At 30.5% G+C, this 21,972-nt stretch overlaps 1 protein-coding gene across 5 annotated transcripts in view; it reads right to left on the minus strand.

Moving 5' to 3' along the window:
- Positions 1-16,258, minus strand: part of LOC126747423 (tubulin polyglutamylase TTLL5) — a 48,068-nt gene extending 31,810 nt beyond the window's left edge. For 2 of the 5 annotated variants that reach the window (XM_050456042.1, XM_050456081.1), the window contains exons 1-3: positions 16,096-16,258; positions 15,880-16,021; positions 15,706-15,828 (exon numbers count right to left, since the gene is read on the minus strand). In XM_050456042.1, coding sequence (XP_050311999.1) covers positions 15,706-15,828; positions 15,880-15,992 — 236 coding nt within the window. In that variant the 5' untranslated portion in view covers positions 15,993-16,021; positions 16,096-16,258. Of the gene's footprint in view, positions 1-5,465; positions 5,678-15,705; positions 15,829-15,879; positions 16,022-16,095 lie in introns of those variants that run through there. The other 3 variants (XM_050456053.1, XM_050456061.1, XM_050456070.1) reach the window with 3 other exon arrangements.
- Between the last annotated feature and the right edge of the window lie 5,714 nt (positions 16,259-21,972).

A 21,972-nucleotide genomic window follows, 5' to 3' on the forward strand; every position in this document is an offset into this window, starting at 1 on the left:
AAAAAAAACTATTGTACTGAAACAAAAATATTCAAAAAGGAAAATAAGCCTATCGACCTGATTTTTTCATCAGATTGACGCAAATATGCTTATGATCAGATAATGGTGAATTTCGTATTTTAATTACTTTTAAAATTATCCTTTCCACACGTCCGAACTCGGTAATAGTTGCTACGGACCAATTTTTTTGCCAATTATAATTGAATACTCTCCTTTCACTATATGGTATTAAATGAGCGCGTTTCGCAATCTGCATGAGTCATCTAACGACCGCAGTCTAGTTTTTTTCTTCACAATCCCCGCAATTAACCAGTAGCCAATTATTATGTTACCACTGATCGAGGTTGAGCACTCCCTTTAAATTAGTTTTTCTTTCAAAGTTAACATCGTAAAATTTAATTTCCAAGACATTCTCATAAATCCCGTTAAATTTAGCGAACCAACACACGCATATTACGAAAATTATAGTTTCCATAAACCGGCCTAAAATAGGCCTTTATATGCATGCGTCAGTTGTCTAAAACCATCCGAATGGCTGTTAAACTGGGTCAGAGGGTTGAAAATGGCTTGAAAAGAAAATGATCAATTAAAATATTATCGGCGGGGGTTCAAGAGCCACTGAAATTAGCATGAGGTCGCGTGTATTGTAATACGCGCCAACTTTTATATCGTACAATTAAACCTTGAATTTTAATGAAGACGAATGCTGTTTTTTTATGTTGATTTAATAAGAAATTTTATAGTCATCGTAAGTTTTTCCAGGGCAACGGACTAAAGGATATTTTATAGACCCTTAGGGGTTTTAAATCAATTAAGTATTCTTAGTTAAATTTAAGTTTAATAGCCTATAGGAACGTTTTAATTTGTAATGATAAAAAATCATCAGAAAAATGTAAAATTTATTATTTTGTTAAGCTGTGTTAAGTTTAATATATTATTTTGTAAAACCTAAATTTTTACCATTACTCATTTTAGTCTCGATAACATTAAACGTTAAAAAACTAATATTAATTCATCGACATGGTACTCTTTTTCATCTGATTTTTTCTAAATAATTAAATAATTTCCTAACTAATAGTAAAATCAACATTTGAATAGCCCTAACCTTCTTTTGATATCGAAAAAGTTTATGATAAGTCTTTTTAACCACTGAAGACACTCTTTTACTTTAATTTACAAAACCAAAAATTTAAAATCATTAATGCTTGGCCTAAAAATGTTCATGATGAATAATAAATAAGAAAGAAAATGTAATTAGTTGGTAACACCCTTAAAAATTGCATTTGTCTTACAAGGGTGGTATCATGTAACTTTTAATATTTTTTGTCATTTTTTTCTCCAGTTACTCAAAAATATGAAAGAAAAAAAATTAATGATGACATATACATACAGGGTAGCCAAATTGCAATGTCTTAATAGCGCATTCGGAGTTCAAAATAAGGCTTAATTTTCTTTATAAACATATATCGAGAAACGCCTCGTTTTCGAAATAGAGGGTAGAATTTAAAAAAAAAATTTTTTAGTCAATAACTTTTTTATTACTTGAAATATGTTTAAGAAATTTTATACACGGCTTTGGGGTAACAAAAGGTATTTTTTAATGTGAAAGATTTTTTAAATTTTTTATCAGTGGTGTTTGTACGGGATATTAAATCTAATATTCTTGAATAAAAATTGTTTCTGCCACTGCTTTTTCCTACTTTTTTCGTACGAGGCAAGGTTTTCAAGTAAAAAAATAAAAACGAATGAAATTCTAAATTTTAATAAGTCCACGCTTTTTACACCTAGTCTAAAACATGCATCCAAAATGAGTCATTAGCATTTCTAAGTTCTTTGGCCTCTAATAACTCTTGATGAGGCTCCAGAAATCCATGAGGGTCCAATGGACGGAATTCATTCATTAATCAGTCGCTTTTACAGACCAAACTCTGAGTTTCCTACTTTGCCTCTCAGAATGTCATTGAATGGTCACGAATTTGAGCTCTAGTTAGAATTTCCTTTAAAAAATTTGGATTTTCTGCAAGAAAATTCTTCATTCAAATCAGATAAGGATGGGAAAAGCTTTGTTTACTTTACACCTAGTCCTAGACATGAAACAAAGATGACTTATTAGCACTTCCATGTTCTTTGGCCTCTGATAACTCTGGGTGAGGCCAAAGAAATTCATTAGGGTTTTAATGTTAACTTCTGATTTATGTATCAGTACCTCAGAATCAATTTATGCTTTAATATAAATGAAATCCATAAGACAAGGACACTTCAATGCCTTTTTCTTAACTCTGAAAACTTCAGTGAGTCTTATGTAAGATGTTTCATATTTTGGTCCTAAAAGTACTTCTTACCATTTTCATTTAAGAATATTATACTAAAAACCCCGTACGGACACCACTGATAAAAATTTTAGAATATCTTTCAAATTTTACTCCAAAGGCTGTTTACCAAAGTTCAAGAGAATATTTCAAACAATAAAAAGGTATGACTAAAAAACATTTTTTCTCCCTGTATTTCAAAAACGAAGGGTTTCTGAATGTATTATTTTTATGAAGGAAATTAATGATTTTTATGAACTAGTGATGCAAAAACCGGTAATTTTGGTAATGTTAGAAAATATTCCCGCAAGAACGGTAACATTGAAAATAATATTTTTTTTCGATCAGTGTTATTGGCACCGCGCAGCCGCTTCCTCAACACATCGACCGGGGGAATACCCGAAATTTGAGTTGTGACAATTCTGTGGTTCCCCATAGAAATAAGGCTAGATAAAGAAGAAAGATTGGCTGTAGATATTTTAAATTTATCACCAACACTCGCACCCAAAAGAAACTTTTAGTATTCGGCAAAGAAGAGATACACTTACAGTGAAAAGGGCCGGAAAACTAATTTATATTGCCCATAATTATAATTTATTGAATAAAGAATATCATTCAAGAAGAGTAGAAGCTACTGAAGAAGAAATAGAAAAAGAATATATTGGATCAAAGTTACAGACTTAACTAACCAAAGAGAAAGAAGAATCAGATGACGAGGTTCGGGATGATGATGAGGATGGTTTACCATTATTTACTCTATATGCGTAGTCCATTCTTACTCTGACTAGTTTAAAAAAAGTATTTTGCGGGCAGTTAGTTTCATAAAGAATATGAGGTGACAACAGCACTCCCTAAACTAAAAAACCAACATAAATAAAAATAAGTGCATAATTTCATTTTGCGGCACATTTACTTTTCCGGATAGATCAAAGGTAAAATAAGGATTTTAATACGTCGTTCCAAAAATTATAAAAAACTATATAATTATACCATAATCTTTTATACAGGGTGCCCGGAAATGCGTTAGGATAATTTCCGTAGGATTTCGATGGGCGATTCTACATGAAAAATTAATGCAACAAACATCTATACAATTTTTTCGAATACTCAAAACTAAGGAAGATAGTGTTAAAAAAATATATTTCTTTTCTTATTTTTTTTAATAACTTTTTTTCTAGTTTTTTGATTTTCGCCAAATTTTCCATGCATGTTACTAGTGTTTCTTTGTATTTATCCTATTAATTTGACGCTAGTCGTCAATGACAAAAGGCTTAAGCTGTCCTTCCTGACTTTAAACATTAACTGTACCTTTAATAATTAAAAATTCGTATTTTCAAAATTAACATAGCAAGCCTTGAAAACATACATTGTTAAAGAGTAATTTGTTAAATAAAATAACAATTTACGATAACACACCTAATTTAATTTTAAAATAATACTTTCATAAAATTTTTTCGAAATGTGGCTCTTCCATTTCAATGCATAAATTAATTCTTCTTTGGAAGTTCCAACGAATTCTAGAGAATATGCCTTCCTTCTGTTTAATTATTTCACAATTGTCAATAATCCGTTGTCTCAGCTATTCGCGGTTATTTACAGGAACCTTGTAAACGAGAGATTTCAGGTAACCCCAAAAGAAAAAATCCATAGCGTTTAGATCTGGCGATCTGGGAGGCCATTGCACATATCCACCGTGTCCAATCCATCTTTCACGTAAATTTTAATATAAATGTTTTCTCACTGCTCCATTGAAATGGGGTGGAGCGCCGTCTTGTAGCAGCCACATTTCACGCCTTATTTAAAGAGGAACATCATCTAGTAGATTTGGGAACTCATTTCTTAAAAAGTTTAAGTATACCTCACAATTTAGCCTTTGCCGGAAAAAATGACACATTGAGGGAAAATTTATTCTGAAAACGTTGTTCTATAACTACATGAAAGTTTTAGTCGCACTAATAATGTTCATTATGAAGGTTTATTAAACCATCATATCCAAAGCCAGCTTCATCGGTGAAGAGAATAAAACGTGTGAAATTTTGATTACGATTATGAAGGTTTCTAATGGTCCTACAAAAATTAAGTCGAGCCACTAAATCTTCAGGGTTTAAAGCTTGAACCTTGTGATAATGAAAGGGACGTAGGAGTTGCTCTTGCAAAATTTAATGAACTGCACTTTTCGGAATATTTTCCCGAGTTGGAATTGATCTTACGCTAAGAGTAGGGTTATCCTTGAGTTCCAAGTTCTTCATCGTGTCGACTAATTTTAAATGCTCCAAATTTTACTAGTCTCTGATTATTCATCTTATTTTCAATCTTAATGATTTTAAAATTATTAAAATTGCAGATAATATTGTTTCTTTTTAAGGCTTGCTTTGTTAATTTTGAAAATCAAAATTTCTAATGACGTATGTAAATGTTTAAAGTCGTTTTTGTAAATGTTTAAAGACACCGTTAATTCTACGATGATCCAACAAAAGCACCTTTTTAAAAGATATTTTGATGCTCTTTACTAATATGACATCCAAATTTATAATTTCTATAAGTCATTTTCCTAAGGTGAAGGACAGCTTAAGCTTTTTATCATTGACGACTAGCGTCAAATTAATAGGGTGAATATAAAGAAACACTAGTAACATGCATGGAAAATTTGGCGAAAATCAGAACACTAGAAAAAAATTTATTAAAAAAATAAGAATTTTTTTTTTAACAGCCTGTGTAACAATATAATTTATATAACAATATAATCATCACGTAATTACAATTTTTATAACTTTATATGATAATATAAATAATAGCATAAAACAAAGTCATAAAAATTTAAAAAAAGAGCTGTTAGTTAAAAAAAAATGTTGCCGCTAACGCTCTTAAAAATTGCATTTGATCTTAAGACGATGAAATCACGTAATTTAATTTTTTTGAATATTATGTTCCTGAAATAATGAAATTTAAAAAAAAACAAGGATGGCAACTATAATATTACCAAGTTTGAATACGGTTAAAAAAACTCTGAATTGGGTAAGGTTAAGGCTAAATCCTTATTCCACTAAAAATTTGTAATATTTCTAAAGCAAATCGATACTTTACCCTCAATTATTAATAAAACATTCATAAAATTAGAATAGAATAGGTTCGCAGGCCTCAAAAGCAAACACTTACCTCATTTTTAACAACTAAAATACGCGGTGACCACAGCACTCCCTAAACTAATAAGGCAACATGAGCATCAATAATAAGTGCATAATTTATTTTTAGACAGTCGAAATTCATAATTATAAAAATGCATCATAGAGTTTGCACGACTGCACCCATTAAAACAACGAGTCGCCGATGATGGAACTGGGGGGAGAGAAAACTTTTTCGATCATACAACGAAGGAAAGTTTTAATTTTTTTTTTATAATAGGGTCGATTTAAACAAACAGCCTTCCGACTTCTTCGTACGAGTGGCGGCTCGACCTAACTGAAAATAAATCTGTTTGTATAAGTTTCAGTTGATCGTTGCCTGTCTGATTATTACCTAATAAATTTCTCGGAGTGGCTAAACTCGGCACGCTCGAACGGATCTGTATATTATACCGGTTGTCCCATTGCGTATGTTAAGTCGCTTTTAGGCTTATTTTTAACTTTTAACATGCCCAGTGTAGAATGTAAATGTGGTTGAGGGGGATCGGGTTTGACATTTTTGATAATATGTGACTCATTTATTTTAGTAAGTTAGACTGAAGAATGGTGAAAATCTGTTTTTTTCGAATTAATTTCATATGAAAAATTGCACATAAATTAATTGAAGTTTTTATAAAATTTACCAAAAAAAATGGTGGCCAGCAAGATCTTTCGATTTTGAACTTTTCTTACAGGGTTACCGAGAAAATAAAGTTTATATGGAGCGGCATACAAATTCTGAACAATTACAGCAATCAATAATAACGTTTATACAGAATTTGCGTGCGCGTCCCATTATACTTTTAAATGTGATAAAATGCATTACAAGATTATGTGAAACTTGTATAACCGAAAACAATTTTGAACAATTTCTATGAAATATCTGGATACAATTTTTAAAACGGAAAAATAAATAATATAATGACTCATTAATATATTTTTTTAAATTGACAGTGCTATAAAAATATGTCTTCTGTTAGGACCTTCTTAAAAACAAAACGGCATTGTTTCTATAGAGAAGGCTTAGTATTAAAATTAAAATAAATAATAGGTAATTATTTTACGAAAATTATGTCTTATTTGCGCATTTTTGAAAATAAGTGCATAGTATTGTGTATTGTCAAAAACTAAAAAATAAAGCGGATTTTTCTATTTAAAAAAACCTAATCGTCGATTTACGCAAAGGCTGAGTAGTAGGGCGGCAAAATCACGATTAAAGAAAAAATTATAATTTAAAAAAAATTGTTGTAGCTGAATTGTAAACAATAAAAAGGTAGATTTCTTTTTTTGATTCTTCGTTTTCAAGTTCAAAAAGGATTTTAAATTCATATCAAATAGTCAACTAATAGAACAGAGGGTGAATTCAGGGACTGAGTGCTAATCACTTTATTTTTAATAGATATTTTTAAATTATTTTCTGTGTATATTTTTATTAACAGGTATATATTTTATTTCAAATTATTACATCAGTTAACTATTAGTTATAAACAAATTGTAAATTGCAATTTAAAAAAAAAACTTAAAAAAAAGACATTAGCATTGATGGCACTCCAACCTAGCAACAAAACCTGCTGACCTAAGAGGTTGCAAATAAAATTGACCGGTTCCAGAGTTCTTAAAATAAGCTACTGGACTGGCCGAAATCGCTTCTATTTTGTTTTCGATGCGCCACAGTTGCAGATATGTTTTGGCTTAATAGTTTTAAATTAAATTGAATTCTTTTAAAATCCTAGTAGCAAATAAGTATAAAACAAATAAGTATATTATATTAGGCCAATAAACAGCAAAGATGAACGCAAACGACTGCCTGAAAACCAATACAAATATTTAAGCGAGGAAAAAAAACGGAAGATATTATTCTTAAAAAGACCCCTAAATTAAGACATGTTTAGGAAACTAACCAACTCGGATACACACGAACAGGACGACCAAAAAGTACAGGAAGATTCTTCCTCCTGTAGACGTTCATCTGAAACCACCACTGGCTACATTTTCTACGCCAGAAGATACATGTAGAATATTAAAAAATTGGATTTTTCAAATGGCAAACATGTCTATTCAGATCACACACGATATTGCCCAATATTAGTATTCCAAAGAAAATTACCCAATGGTGAAGACAATAGCTGAGACTGGATTGTTCATTCGGAAAAGGTTAGGTTGAGTTTTTGTGCTATGCTTGCTTGCTTTTAAAAAATATTTATTCTCATTAATTTTTTTAAATTTATTCTCTCTAAGATTCTCATTTTCACTCATTCTCGTGTGGCTTTTATGACTGGAAAAATATGGTTAAAAGGGTTCAGCAAGATAATGACAATTTGACATAGATGAAAACGATGCGAAGAAAAATTGTGTACTAAGTGAGGTAACGTACGAAAAAGACCAGAAGAGGAGGAAAATAGCTAAACTACGACCAGGTGAAACTACAGATAACGAGGTAGTTTTGATTCGAGGAGATGAATTTAGAGCTTCAATGTTTTTACCTATAATTGATTTCCTTCTAGTTGAAATTCTCAAACGGCCAGATGTTACGAAGAATTTTAAAATCTTCTTCTTTAAAATTTTAAATAGAAAAATTTCTTTCCTAGATATTACCCTACTGAGGAATATGAGTTTTGGTGAATTAAAAAGAACTGTTCTATTATTACAGGAGAGCTATCTCCACGACCTGGACATAAACTTTGAAGGTGAACCATCACATTTTCTGGAGCATGTGTTACATTCTTGAAAAAGGCACGGGTGTATAAGTGGTTGATAAATAAGTGGTTTAACACAACAAACTTAAAAAGTATATATCCAAATACTGACATTGTATTTAGATTGTGTATTTGTTTCAAACAGTCTCAAACTGTTTTGAGAAACGAAGTTTTTCTTGTTTTCAACGCATTAGGACGTATTTAAGATCAACCCTCGAACAAGAAAGACTAGAAGCTTTGGCAATATTAAATATTGAACCAGATGTGATAAATAACATAAACTTATTGATATCATTACTGGTTTTGCTTAATTTTCATTTTTTTTATATTTTATGAAATGTGTTTGTTTTAAACAATAATTATTGTTTAATTTTGAATCTTACTTTTGTTAAATTTGTGTATTAAATGTTTATAAGCAGTTCTAGTGTAGTTTACATAGAATGAGGGTCCCAAAGTCCAAAAGTTTCAAAAATCATTCTGTAGATTAAAAACTATGACAGCTGCCAAACTTTTAACAACGGCATATTTACTTTCATAAAAAAGTAGCACAGTAATGCGAAAATTGCATGGCTCTTTCTTCTATAACAACTGAGTCTTCTATAACAACTGAGAAAACCTACAAGTTTCTAAATCCGGACACTGTACATATACATACATATATGAGCTTGATTATACAAATAATCAGATGTAGAAGTATTTTTAAAATTTTGATTTTACCCTGAATTTAGTTCGATAAAAAATGAGTTGACATGGTAGTCTTTCTATATCACAAAAATTATAATTTTAAGAGAACCGTTGATGGTACCACAGAACCAAGTTAAGGAAAAAGTAGCTGAAAAAGAATACCATGTTGATCGGTTTATTTTAATTTGTAAGAAAAATTTACTACACTAAAAACACATTTCACGATTAAACTCTTAAGAAAAAAATAGTTGAGAATATGTACTATTTCGAAAAGTTCATTTTAAGTTTTTAGAAGGTTTTTCCAGTGATATAGGTTACTCTAGGAGAGATCTGATATTAGTTAATTCGTTGGGTTGATTAACTAGCTAATAATGGCTTATCTTCTCTTTCAACAGAAATGCAGAATGAGCCTACCAAGGTGCAAGTGCAGCAGATTTATATCGATTTTGCTAAATGTTTTTCATGTGGTAAGATAAAAGTTTTTGCTATTAAAACTTGGATTTTACCGTGGATTTAGTAAAAATATAATTAAAAAGTTTGTTATCCTATCACAAAATCAAGAAAATATTTCGAATACCGAGTTCCAATATCGATTTGGCTTATGTTTTTTTAAATTTATGTTTTTTTTTTTAGATTTTTCCATAAATTTTTCCACAATTAGCCTTAATGTCTTTTTAACTTTATCCTTGTACTTTTTTTTTCAATTTACTTTAATTTTATTCACCTCTAAAACTAAGGTTAAGGTAAGTTTGTTTCATAACGCAAAAAAATATTTTCTAATTCAATCTTAATTAAATAAAAAAAATCTTTTGTTCTTCCTTGATTCCTCTAAATATAATTGATTTTTCTTGATGCTTCGTTAAGCTTTCTTAACTTGAGATATCATGAAGGTACTTATTGGTTTTTTTCCTTAGAAGTATAAAGAAGTATACATAATATTCTATTTTCAAAAAGCTTTTTAAAGTCAGAAAATAAACCAATAACTTAATTAATAAAGTGAATCATATTGATGGGTTTAATTTGATTTTTTTTAATTACCTTGACCTGAGAATTAGTTTAAGTTCCATATACTAGTATTTTAACGAAAAATCGAAAATTTAATAGTAACACATGAGAACTCCCATGTAAAGTTTTTCTTAACCTTGAGTAAACAGGAAAATTATAATGAGCCCTCCCATTCGTGATCATACGTGTTTTGCGTGTTTTACTAACATGAAAAATCGACAACTTTATATTACGAGGTCCTAAAAACTTTTTTTTAGTACATTCGTGACTTGAGCTTATATTCTTACAGTCATATATATATAACGATGATGCCGTTGGCGATGGAGAGTGACATCGACAATAACATGTCAAGCATGTCTAGGAAAAAAATGAAATATGTAAAAGTTGTTGTAATATAGCAAAAGAAATTCATATAATGTAATCATAGTCTCACTCTGCAAAGAGGACATTTGTGCAAGTTTTTAATATTTTAAAACGTAAAAATTAAAACAGGCAATAATTTTTTTTATTGAAGTTCACTTTGTAGGGTGTTCTTTTTTATTATATCTATAAAAAATTTTTTTTAGTTATTTAATTTAGTTGAAAAAAACTAGCTGAATTATAGTACCAAGTTGATAGAAGCAGAATTAAAAATCCAGTATATTTTTCAACAGATTCTCTAATTTACTGCCAGTGTAAAATATTTCTTGCAAGAAAAAAGTACAGATATTGAAAGAATTGACCAAACCTCACAAATACCTTGGGAAGCCAATAAAATTTGCAATGATTTAAATAATAAGGTTAATACTTGAGGCAGCACCAAATTTATTAAATAACGAATAACGAAAAACCTTTTCTTGCAACATTCCACTCAACAACAAATCTTTCTTTTTGCATACGCAGGCCCATGGGACCAATTCTTTTTTATTTTTTATCTCAATACTTTATGCAAATAATTGCCACTGAGATGATCACATATGCTTTGTAAATATTGCCTTAAACAGCAGCATGGGATTGGTTTTTAAAGAACAAACTGGTTATGAACAATGACAAAACCAATTTTGTCTGTTTTCATACCAAACAATGTAACAAATAGATTCCTGATAAGGTTTTAATTAATAATTAAGTTGTATAGCTGGCAAAAAGTACAAAATTCTTAGGAATTCATATCAATCAGAATCTGGAGTGGATTGTGTATTTGGTGAGTGTTTGCAGAAGGTTTAACACAGTGTGTTACTGCTTAAAGGTCATGTAGAAATAGACACCTCAAGGCTATTTTGCGAGCATTTACTTTGCCCTTAATAAAACTGAACCTCTGTAAACTGACCATTTGCTGCTCAAAAAAAGGTTATATGCACTGTTCATTCTTTGAAATACACACACTAAGAGAAAGATTTAGAGATCTTCAGCTTCTAATACTTGCTGGATTGTATGTTTCTGTTCAGAAATAAGAATCAACTTCTAGAATATAAACTGCATGAAAATATTCCTACCTTTTATGCAGGCCTCAATTTTCCAACTCACAGGCTCACTCACAACAGATAGGGGACTCACTTATTGTGTTTAGATTACTTACTAAGATTCCTGATGAATTGAAATTAGAACTATAGACTAACCATTTTAAAGAAAGAACTTTTTGAAAAATTTGATTGATAGTTGGTGTTTAAAAAAGGTTGTTAATTCTTATTACTTTATTGCACATCTTATTTCAAATCTTTAAAGTAGTGTATTCCTGTTTTTAACGTGTACTTTAATTCATAAATCCTATTAATTGTAAAGATTACAAATAGGGGAATTCTTTATCTCAAAGAAAAAAGCATGTAGGTCACTTAGGTAAATGTATTATGCATTTTGGCTGTGTAAACAGTCATCATCAGATACTAAAATAAAATACAGATAATTCAGGACAATTTTAAAAAAGAGCTTATTCGCTATAACAATATAGATTTAGAACTTACCAGAACATTACAAAAAACATATACGTTCACCAAATAAAACAAAAATTACCCGTTATCGAGAAAAAAAAACAACAATAAATAAAAGAATTAAAATTAAAAACATAGTACAATAAGGACATCTACGATTTGAAATATAAAATTTATACTTAGGACGATACAGATTTCTACATATTAAAAGACGGTACTATAAGGAACTATTGTATATTAGCGTTGCGTTAAAGAAAAGTTTTAAATTTTGACTAATACAAATATTATAAGATAAGATGAAAGAGTTAAAAACAATAAAGTTAAAAGTTATTTTCTAGGGCTAATTGAATCAAAAAAGCGTAAACCGTCAAACTTAGTTTGCTCATTAATGCATGTGCAGTCTGGGGAGTTTATGGCCCTATTTATTTCAAATGCTTTCAACAAGTCCAATGTAACCCTTTCTCACAAACATGCAGAACCTCAGTGTTAGGTCCAGGATCAAAACTATGCCCAGACTCTAATATGTGGTTCGCAAAAGGAGAATTGGTATTGTTAATAAAAGTATTTTTATTTCGCGTGATAAGTCTTAAATGTTCGTTGACTCTGCTTCAATTTTCCTTCCGCTTTGGCCGACATAACAGATATCACATAATGGGTGGGAACAAGTTAACTTGTAAACTCCAGATCCGTGTGTGTTTTTGGTTTTGAAACAAATATTAGGTTTAGTGACAAATTCATTGGACTTAAAACACTGTGCGACACTAGAAGAGACGTTGCCAAAGTAAGTAATAGATCGATAAGATCCGAGGGTGTTGGGTTTACTGAGTAATGGTTTATTAAGTTTTTTGAAAAAATGTTTGTTGTATAGCTTCTTAATAACATTTATAGGATATCCATTGTTTCGAGCGATTTGTAAAATTATATTATATTCTTTTTTGAAATTAATATCGTTTAGTGGAATATTGAACAATCTATGAAAAAAACAATTAAGAGCGGCAAATTTTTGGCTAAAGGAATGATTAGAGGTAAAGGGTATTACTGTATCTGTGGCTGTAGGTTTACGATATATTTGAAATTCAAAATGGTTATTGTGATTATTGATTAAAAGGTCTGAAAATGGCAAACTTGATTCTTTCTCTAACTCAACAAAGTTTTCTAGGTCGTCTTTGGTTCCATTAAAAATAGTAAAAATGTCGTCTACATAGCGAACTCATGTTTTTATATGTTTTTTAAATAAATGGTGTTCCGAAATTTGTTGTTCTAGTTTATACATAAACAGTTCGGCTAAAAAAGGTGACAAATTAGAGCCCATTGCTAATCCAGTTTTTTGTTCGAAAAAATTATTGTCAAATTGAAAAAAGTTTTGAAGAAGCACACAATTGACTAGAGAACACAAAATTGACGAAAAACAAATAAAAACACAAAGTCACGGTCTCACAACATGTAATTTAATGGGCTACAGGTGTTTTTTCGCTCTAGTTAGAGCATCATCAGGCCTAAAATAAAAATACTACTTAAACAAAACTAAAAACTTACATAAAACAATAAAAACCTTTGGAAGCCATCCACACACTTCACAGTACATAAATAAACAATAATTTTAAGGTTATAAATTGTACAAAGCAGAAAATAATTGTTGTGAGACCGTAACTTTGTGTTTTTATTTGTTTTTCGTCAATTTTGTATGTTGGTCTCTTAGAGAAGAATGGATGAGATTTTTGGAGTAGAGAACACAAATCCAAAATTAAATCAAAAGAGATAAGCCAGGATTGGGGTGGTATCTGGATAGGAAATAAATGTTCAGTTAATTCAAAAGAATTTTTTATAGAAAAAGAATTGTTGAAGTTTAACGTAGAAGGTAAAATAGAAGATAACCAAGAAGAAAGTCTGGAAGCAGGAGAATTTATGTAGGCAACTACTGGACGAACAGGGTAGTTAGCTTTATGTATTTTCGGTAAGCAGTAAAGGAGAGGAGTGGAGGGATTCACGGGAATGAGTTTTCTTTCGGAGATGGAAAATAATCAAGAGTCAACTGGCTTTGTTTAAGAGTAAACTTTAATAGGGCTATAAACTTGTTCATGGGGTTGTTAGTTAGGTTGCAAAAATTATAGGAATTTAGGAATTGAGTAACCTTAGATAAATAATCTGGTTTGTTCATTATAACAATACAGTTTCCCTTGTCGGCTTTTGTAAAAACTAAACTATCTTTGGCCATCTTATTTTTTAATTGTTTTAAAACTATGTTATTTTTCTTATTATAAAGATGATCAATGTTGTTATCTTTCAAAAATTTGTTGATTTTAAAGGATATTTGCCCTCTCACACACTCTGGCTTGTTCATTCTCTCACAAGTTCATTGGTTTTTAGAATTCTTTCAGCTTCAATTATAAGTTGTTCAGAAACATAATTTGAATCAAAATGTGGTAAGTTGACCTTTAGGCCCATATTTAAAAGATGTATTTCCTGGTTAGAAAGAGCACTATTGAGACAAGTTGAGAATACAAGGATGAAATTTATGGGGTTTGGTACTGTTCTTATAGGAATTCGAAAAGTTGTTATTTTGTTTATGCTTTAAATTATGTAGTTTTTTTGTTCAAAATTATAAATTAATATGGACTTCTATTCAACTATTAAATCTGCCAGCCCTATTGTAATTAATATAAACAGGCATTTCTTTATATTTTATTATTGGATTTTCAGATTTATTTTCTGATTTTGAGTTAGGACAAAAAACTAGTTTTAGTATATTTTTTTTGTGACACTTAATTTATTCAATTGTAGGTAACAATATTTTGTTGGCATACAATGTTTTAAAAAAATATATTTAACTTTGCCTTTTCAAAAGACTTTTTGAATTCAGGATAAGAGTTAGTCTATAGAAATTTCGATTAGTTTAGTGTGAAAAAAAATCATTTAAAGAGAAGTTTTTATTCATTAACAGGTCAACTCTCCTACAAACAAAAAGTAAGAAAAAGTACTGAACAAGAAACAGATTGATAGATAATAAGAAATTATCTCAGTCTCCAGCCAGAATGAAGGCCAGAGAAAGATTTAAGAAGTTCAAGACCTTGTAATTTTCAGGTAAATCTATTATAGGATGATCTTCACTCATAGAGAAAGCAGGACAAGCCTTAGTAAGAGAAAAAACAGTATTCCTAATAAATTCAGCATAAATTATAAAACATAATATTAATTATTGTAAGTATATTTAGATATCCAAGAAATTTCAAACTGAAATTTTTCATAAAACTAAATGAGTAAAATACTGAACATTCAAAACTTTATGGAACTTAGTTGGGAATCCTAAGAATATCTATAGAATTAGGAAAATGTTAACAAAGGAAGGGTTTTATGTTTTTTAATCTCTAGCTAAAGAATTTTTAACTGTGTAACTGCCTTTTAAATTCTATGTGTGATTTGACACATAATGAAACCATTTCAATTTAAAAGTATTGAGTCATCCATATATCAAAAGGTATAATAACAGGAAGTACCATAACAGGTTACACAATCTAAATTACAGTTTATTGAACTTTTATCATTCTGTACAGAGTGTCCCATTAATGGAGTATGAAGTTTTTGCATAATAATCAATATTATTTGAAATGCAGTAGGGCAATAGCAAATGGAATGTAATGTATTAATAATTTGTACAATAGATATGATTTTACATAGGATATAAAATAATCTAATTCTATTAAAAAGATAACATATTTTCATGCTTTTTTTTAACTCTTATCTTTGCTACTTTTTTAACATTATATCTTTTTATCCAATAACAAATTGAGAATCCCTGACTTTATGGTTGAGACACCCTATACCTTACACTATTTGTATAATATGTAAGCTAACCCAAACATGATTGCAGACCTTGTAATACAAATAAAGAACATTAAACAGATGTTAGGTTGAAAATAATAAATTAAGCATAATATGGTGATAGTACCTGTCTTTTTGGATCAAGGCCTTAAGGGACTCACAGGAATGTAAAGGAGGGGATTTACGGGGAGGCTGGCAGCAAGATCCAAAAATTTGATTTTCCACAATCATATTGGTTTTATAAAATTGCCTGAAATGTTGTTAAACTGCTCTCAAATGGAAAAAAAATTAAAAAATGTACCTGATAAGTGCCTCTCTGATATCACTCTCCTTTGACTCATTGGATTCAGTCGAGCTGCTACTTTCTAGGCTTAAATGTGTTAGTTCTTCAATACTGCTACTTGGTTTGTCCATGATTAAATTGTTAAGTTGCTTCACTAAAACTGAAAGGTTGATTCCACATAAGGCACGCGAATAAATTAATTTTATGGTCTAATAAAAGAGGGGGACTACTTACATTTTGGCTGTTAGGTTTGCATCGGACTCAATTGAGCATCTTAAAGGGAATTTCGAAAAAAACGGCTGACAAAACACTTCAAAATTTTGAGATTTTTTTTATATTTCCATTTTTGACAGATTTGGTTTTTTTTTTTACTTTTTTTTTAATTTTCATTATGTCAATTGTCACCGTACGTAGTAGTGATGTACGAAAAGTATCGATTGTGCCTTCGAATGAAGAGGTGTGGTTCGTTATTCACCTGAGAGGATAATTTAATTCTTCAAAAAAGTGATAATTATTAATATTTTTGTTTATTTTGAGGCTATGAATCATAGCTACAAATTCAACAACTGATACAATTTTTAAGTAAAAAACAACAGTTTTAATAATATAATATAATCAATACAAATAGATATAAATAATATAATTGTTATAAATAATTTTGCTCGATTTTAACAACAAAAAACCCAAAATTATTTTTTTCGCAATTTAATCAAATCGGCGTTCGGTATGCAGAGCAGATGCCGCTTCTATATAACCAATGTTTGACTTCACACGAGTCGACGCAACAGATTTTGGCACGACATGCTTTCTACATGCTGCTTATCTGCAAGTTTTTAGGCGGTAAATGGTTTATACCGCATGTATGTTTGATTGTTTACGTTTGTGTTTGGAAGTTGAAAATGTCGAACGAGATAAATTTAGTACAAGAAATAGAAAAATATGAGTGTCTCTATAACTACAAAATCGCAGAATATTCGCGGAAAGATATTACGGATAAAGCATGGGAAAGAGTGGCAAAAAAAACAAACCTCTCAGGTAATAAACATTTTTTATATTAGTCTTATAAACACTACTTATACTGACATGGGATGCTACCATTTGGCTTGATAAAATAATTTGCTAAATAATTACGAACAGTAGCTCCAGAAGATGCAGGGTTTATGCGAATAATCTCTTCTAGTAAATTATAGTTTTGAACTGCGATATTCAGTCGATGTTCGGATGCTGGTGTCGAATACCACGTCCCGTCTTTAATTTGTATAAAATTATATAAAACACAAACACATTTTATTATATTTATAATATTAAAGATTTTTGTACACCTTATGGGGGTTAGCAACACTTGAAATTTTTAGTTTAAGTTACCATGCCAAAACTACATTCTACGGTTTTTCGTCTCCTGCTCAACCTATATTTAAATATACGTTTCTGATTATCCAGTGTTTGAATAGTCTCATTAAATATCGTTTTAAGGGAAACGCGTTATCTCCTACAAAGAAATATGGTACTTTTTCCTGGCTCTCATCATGTGGCAAACAAGCACTAGCGGGTAGATTTAGACCATTTCGTTCCAACCACTGACCTAAATTTGATGCACGAAAAATTCCTCCATCATTATTTCTGCCTGCATAGCCGGTTTCTATCATTGTGAATAAGCCATCTGCATCACAAACCGCAAGTAAAACAATTGAATGGTAGTGTTTGTAGTTGTAATTTGTTGATCCAGAGTTGGGAATTTTTTGTATTCTAACGTGCTTGCCATCAATTGCTCCTAAGCAGTTAGGTAAGTTCCATAATTCGTAAAAGCGATTTGCTATTTCCTTCCACTTTTCGTTAGAGGGAATTTTCATATAAACATTGTGAAGAGTGTTCCAAATAGCTAATGTTGTTTAATTTACAATATACGATACTGTCGTAACTCCTCTTGCAAAATATAAGGCCAGAGCAGAATAAGTGCATCCCGTGGCAAGATACCTAGAATTAATAAGAAATAATCAAACATATAACTTTTGTATTTCTACAAATTGATTTGTTTTTATTTTATTTCAGTTTAAGAGTGTAAGGAAAAATGGCGCAACATCATCTTCATTTCTTCGAAGTATGAAGACCCCTCCAAGTGGTTCTAAACCAAAAAAACCGTATTACCTCAAGGATTATTTTCAATTTATACTGCCTTATGTAAAAGCAGTAAATACTTCCGAAAATAATGGCAATGTCCCAGAACCTATTCCTGATGAAGACCGCAATTGTGAAAATCTAGCAACAGAAGACTCACCTTCAAATGAAAATTTTAATGAAAATTCTCGGAATGACGACTTTAATTTAACAGAAGAAACAAATCGACCTGCATCATTAGCAAAACAGAAAACAATACAATATTTATCAGCGACGCCAGCATCTACCTCAATGAGTCCCGTTCGAAGTCGTAAACGTTACTATACAGAAGGTGACCAAACATTTGTCAACTACTTAAAAGCAAAAACAAGAAAGGTTCAAGATGTGGAGAACTCTGAAAATAAAGAAAAAAATAGCCACATGCATCACTTCTTACTAAGCATGCTACCTGACCTGGAAAGTATGACAGAAGAACAACAAAGGAAATTTAAAATCAAACTGATGATCCTTGTTGATGAAATAAAATCGCAAAATGTTCAACCTACATTTAATCCATCCTCCTCATCTTCATTCGAAAGACCATCTACCGGCCACTCTGTACTAACACCTTTAGTGTCTCCTGATCGACCGATTCACTCTCCAGAAGAAACTTATTACAATGAAATTCCGACAGCGCAATCAGGGCCGTAGCAGCAAATGTTTACTCTTTTTTTCTCGAATTTCAATACAGATAATGTAGAGTAGTGTGTTTTGTTTTATTCATAGTACTTACCGCAAAGTTATTAAAATCCTTTCTCCAGCACTTACATGCTCTCATGTTTGTATTTTGTCTACGAATAATTGGACTAATAAGTTGTTCAAGTTCTTGGAATGAAGCTTTTCTCATTCTGTACATTGACTGAAATTTTCCATCATTTAAAGTTAATTCTTGAGCGGCAACAAATAACCTACAGTTAATGTTTCTTTCAATGTATGGATGCACCCAATATTTTCTTTTTTTTTCTCTGTTGTAATCTCTTAAAATACATATATAACACAATGTCCTCTTCATCACTAGACGACTACATGTTCACTACACTGCTGTGGTATATGTTGCCTCATGTAAATAGATAATGCGGCAGAGCATCGTTACGGTAATTGCTGCGACGCTACCAGACCGCTGCTACACCGACTCATGTGAAAGCGGCCTTATAGTGGTTGTGTCCTTTTGATGTTGGTCACTCTGAACATTTTTAGTGTTGCCAACAAACAAATATTAAATAACGGTAATGAAGTGAAAATGAGTATAGCGGGTTGCCTAGTTTTTGGCGATTTGTTAACGACACTTGGGTATATCGTCTGCAACAGGCAATATAACCTCCTCCTTACTTAATACGTGGATAATGTATCACCATCCTTATTAAAACGTATTTGGTTCACTGTTTCTCAAAACCGAATTATTGTGAATTATCTGTCTGTGTTGTTTATTATAGAATAATATATAGAGTTTATTTTTACTATATAAAGCCTTGCTAATTACAAACCCTCATAAAATCATCTATATTTTTATTTTTTTGTAGTTTAAGTTTAGATTTATAAGATTCAAGATTATCAGAATAATAAAACTAATATTTTAAAGTGGATGCATCAACCCTAAGTTAATTGAAACTTTGTCTCATTTTAGGTGAGGATTACTTTCTTTCATAAATTTTAAACAAGTTCTTAAAAAAGTACAAGAAAAATCACAGATCTATCGCAACTATCTTAAATTCTTAACTAAATGTAACTTTCTATTTTGTATTTTTGTAAGCATAACCCGCGAACTTAAAAATATATATTTTTAAGTTCGTGGCATAACCTCTCAAAAACTTTAATTGTCTTATTTCCCTACAATTGGCACAATTGAAATTTGTTAGAGCACAGATTTAACTAGCTACGCTCCAGATAACCACTCCAATGTATTTCATTTGTCCCCACTGAGAAAGCAGCCGCTTGCTCGCGATTTAGCCGAAAACGGATATTTCGCTCCGATTGTGGCCCTGCGTTGCAAATTTTAATTTTTGTCGGTAGGTATGCTTCCGGGTCTTCGCTTCAATCATCGCATCGTAGCATCGCTTTCGTCGGCCACTGACGCACTTTTTTTTCCTCGATGCGACGCCGACGCGATGGGGTTAATTTTATTGACTGAGTAGGTACTGTCACAGATTTTACATTTTAAATCTGTGGTACTGCGACAATAATAATTGACGAATTTTTAAAGAGGTTTGTTTTACTTGAAAATTTTTTTTGCGATTTTTTTATTTGATAGTTTTATATTTTGCAACAAATATAAAAAAATTAAATGAAAAGTATAAAAACGAGCGAAAAAGCTGTTCTTTTATTTTATTGCTTCTTTACTGTATAATTAATAAAAAGATTATAAATCATAAAAGTTTTTTTTATGTAAACAATAAAGGATATATCCGAAATATTTAAACTATAATAATGTAAGTTTTATTGTATATTAAAGGTAATTAAAGTTAAAGGTAAAAAATAGATAATGGTATATTAAAGGTAAAAAAATTATTAGACTGAGGTAAGATAATCTTTAAACTATATACTTAAAATAAAGTATAAAATGTTGTTTTGGTAGAAAACGAAAAAAATGCTCTCGGGAAAAAAATATTTTAGTACTAAATATTGGGACACATAACAGTAATGTTTTTAGGAGGAATAAATATTTGGGGTGATAGAGTTCAGTGTCTTTTATATGATGAGGCCATAATCGCGTTTTCGAAAATTTTGGACTTATGTTGTTTTTAAAATAAACGCCTCAATTATTTGATTTTCGTAATTAGTTTTTATTTCAAAAAGTATTCGCTATTTTAAAAAACGGCAAAACAAGTCAATGGTATTTTTAAGTTTTTACCTTATGTAGCAAATTTTTGTATTCAGGAGAGGATGGCAATGGCTGAAACTAAGGGATGATGGTTATTTTTTTGTTATTTGTTATCTTAATTTCAATGTTAAAATACAAATTAAAACACCGTACCAAAATGTAACTTAAAGCCTATATAATAATATTTTTGCAAGCAGTTACATTATAATAATTGATGGCTACGTACACCTATTATAAAATAAGTAAAAATTTTTAGAATATCGTATACGTACATACCTAATCCTAAATAATAAATTTGTCGTCAATAATATTATAAAATTGAAAATTCTTGTAAAACTGTTCCAACACAAATACGCGTGAAATACGCAGGGGTAGTTTTGAATACATTTTTAGAAATAGCATTGTCTCCCATAAAAACCGCATTTTGGGTTTTTTTTCTTCAAAAATTTCCAAGTTCTACGCTGTTAACGTTGTCGTGAGACACGCTGTATAGGAAACAATAAAACTTTTGTTGTACGAAATAACACTGTTACCAGCAAATACCATTAAAATGTGCACGGTGTTATTGATAACGTACATCAAAAGTTATATGATTTTTCGCTATAGAAAAATTTTGCATTACATTTTTGATACGTTAGAAAGTAAATTGAGTGTAGGGCATCAGACATGCTCACCATTGGACATTGCTCACCATTCACCAACGGAGAACTTTCTAAACGGAGGGAAAAAGAGACAGAGAGAGAGACAAAATCGGGGAAAAAGTTGCGCAATTTTTAGCTCAATAACATGCCATTTAAAATTTTTTTAACATTCGAACGATTGTGAGGATAATCGAAAAAAAACGAATCTTTGAAAAATCTATTTTACTTTTTTCTGAGCCTATTTTTATTCGATTTTAAAATAATTTACAGTTTTGCATTGCCCCTTTTTTCCGTGCTACATGGTGGTATTTTTAGATTTTCAATACGACGTTTCGTCTTTTGCTGACCATCATCAACTTTGTTTTTTCGTAGGGACGCCATATTGGATTTTTGAATTTTTAAAAAGTACATACCTACTTTTTATTACCATTTTATAAATGTATCACACCTACATATTATTGAATATGCGATTTGGGTACTTGGTGTCATCAGTCTGAT

Source organism: Anthonomus grandis, chromosome 2 (assembly GCF_022605725.1).
Source record: "Anthonomus grandis grandis chromosome 2, icAntGran1.3, whole genome shotgun sequence".
Taxonomy (NCBI): Eukaryota; Metazoa; Arthropoda; class Insecta; order Coleoptera; family Curculionidae; genus Anthonomus; species Anthonomus grandis.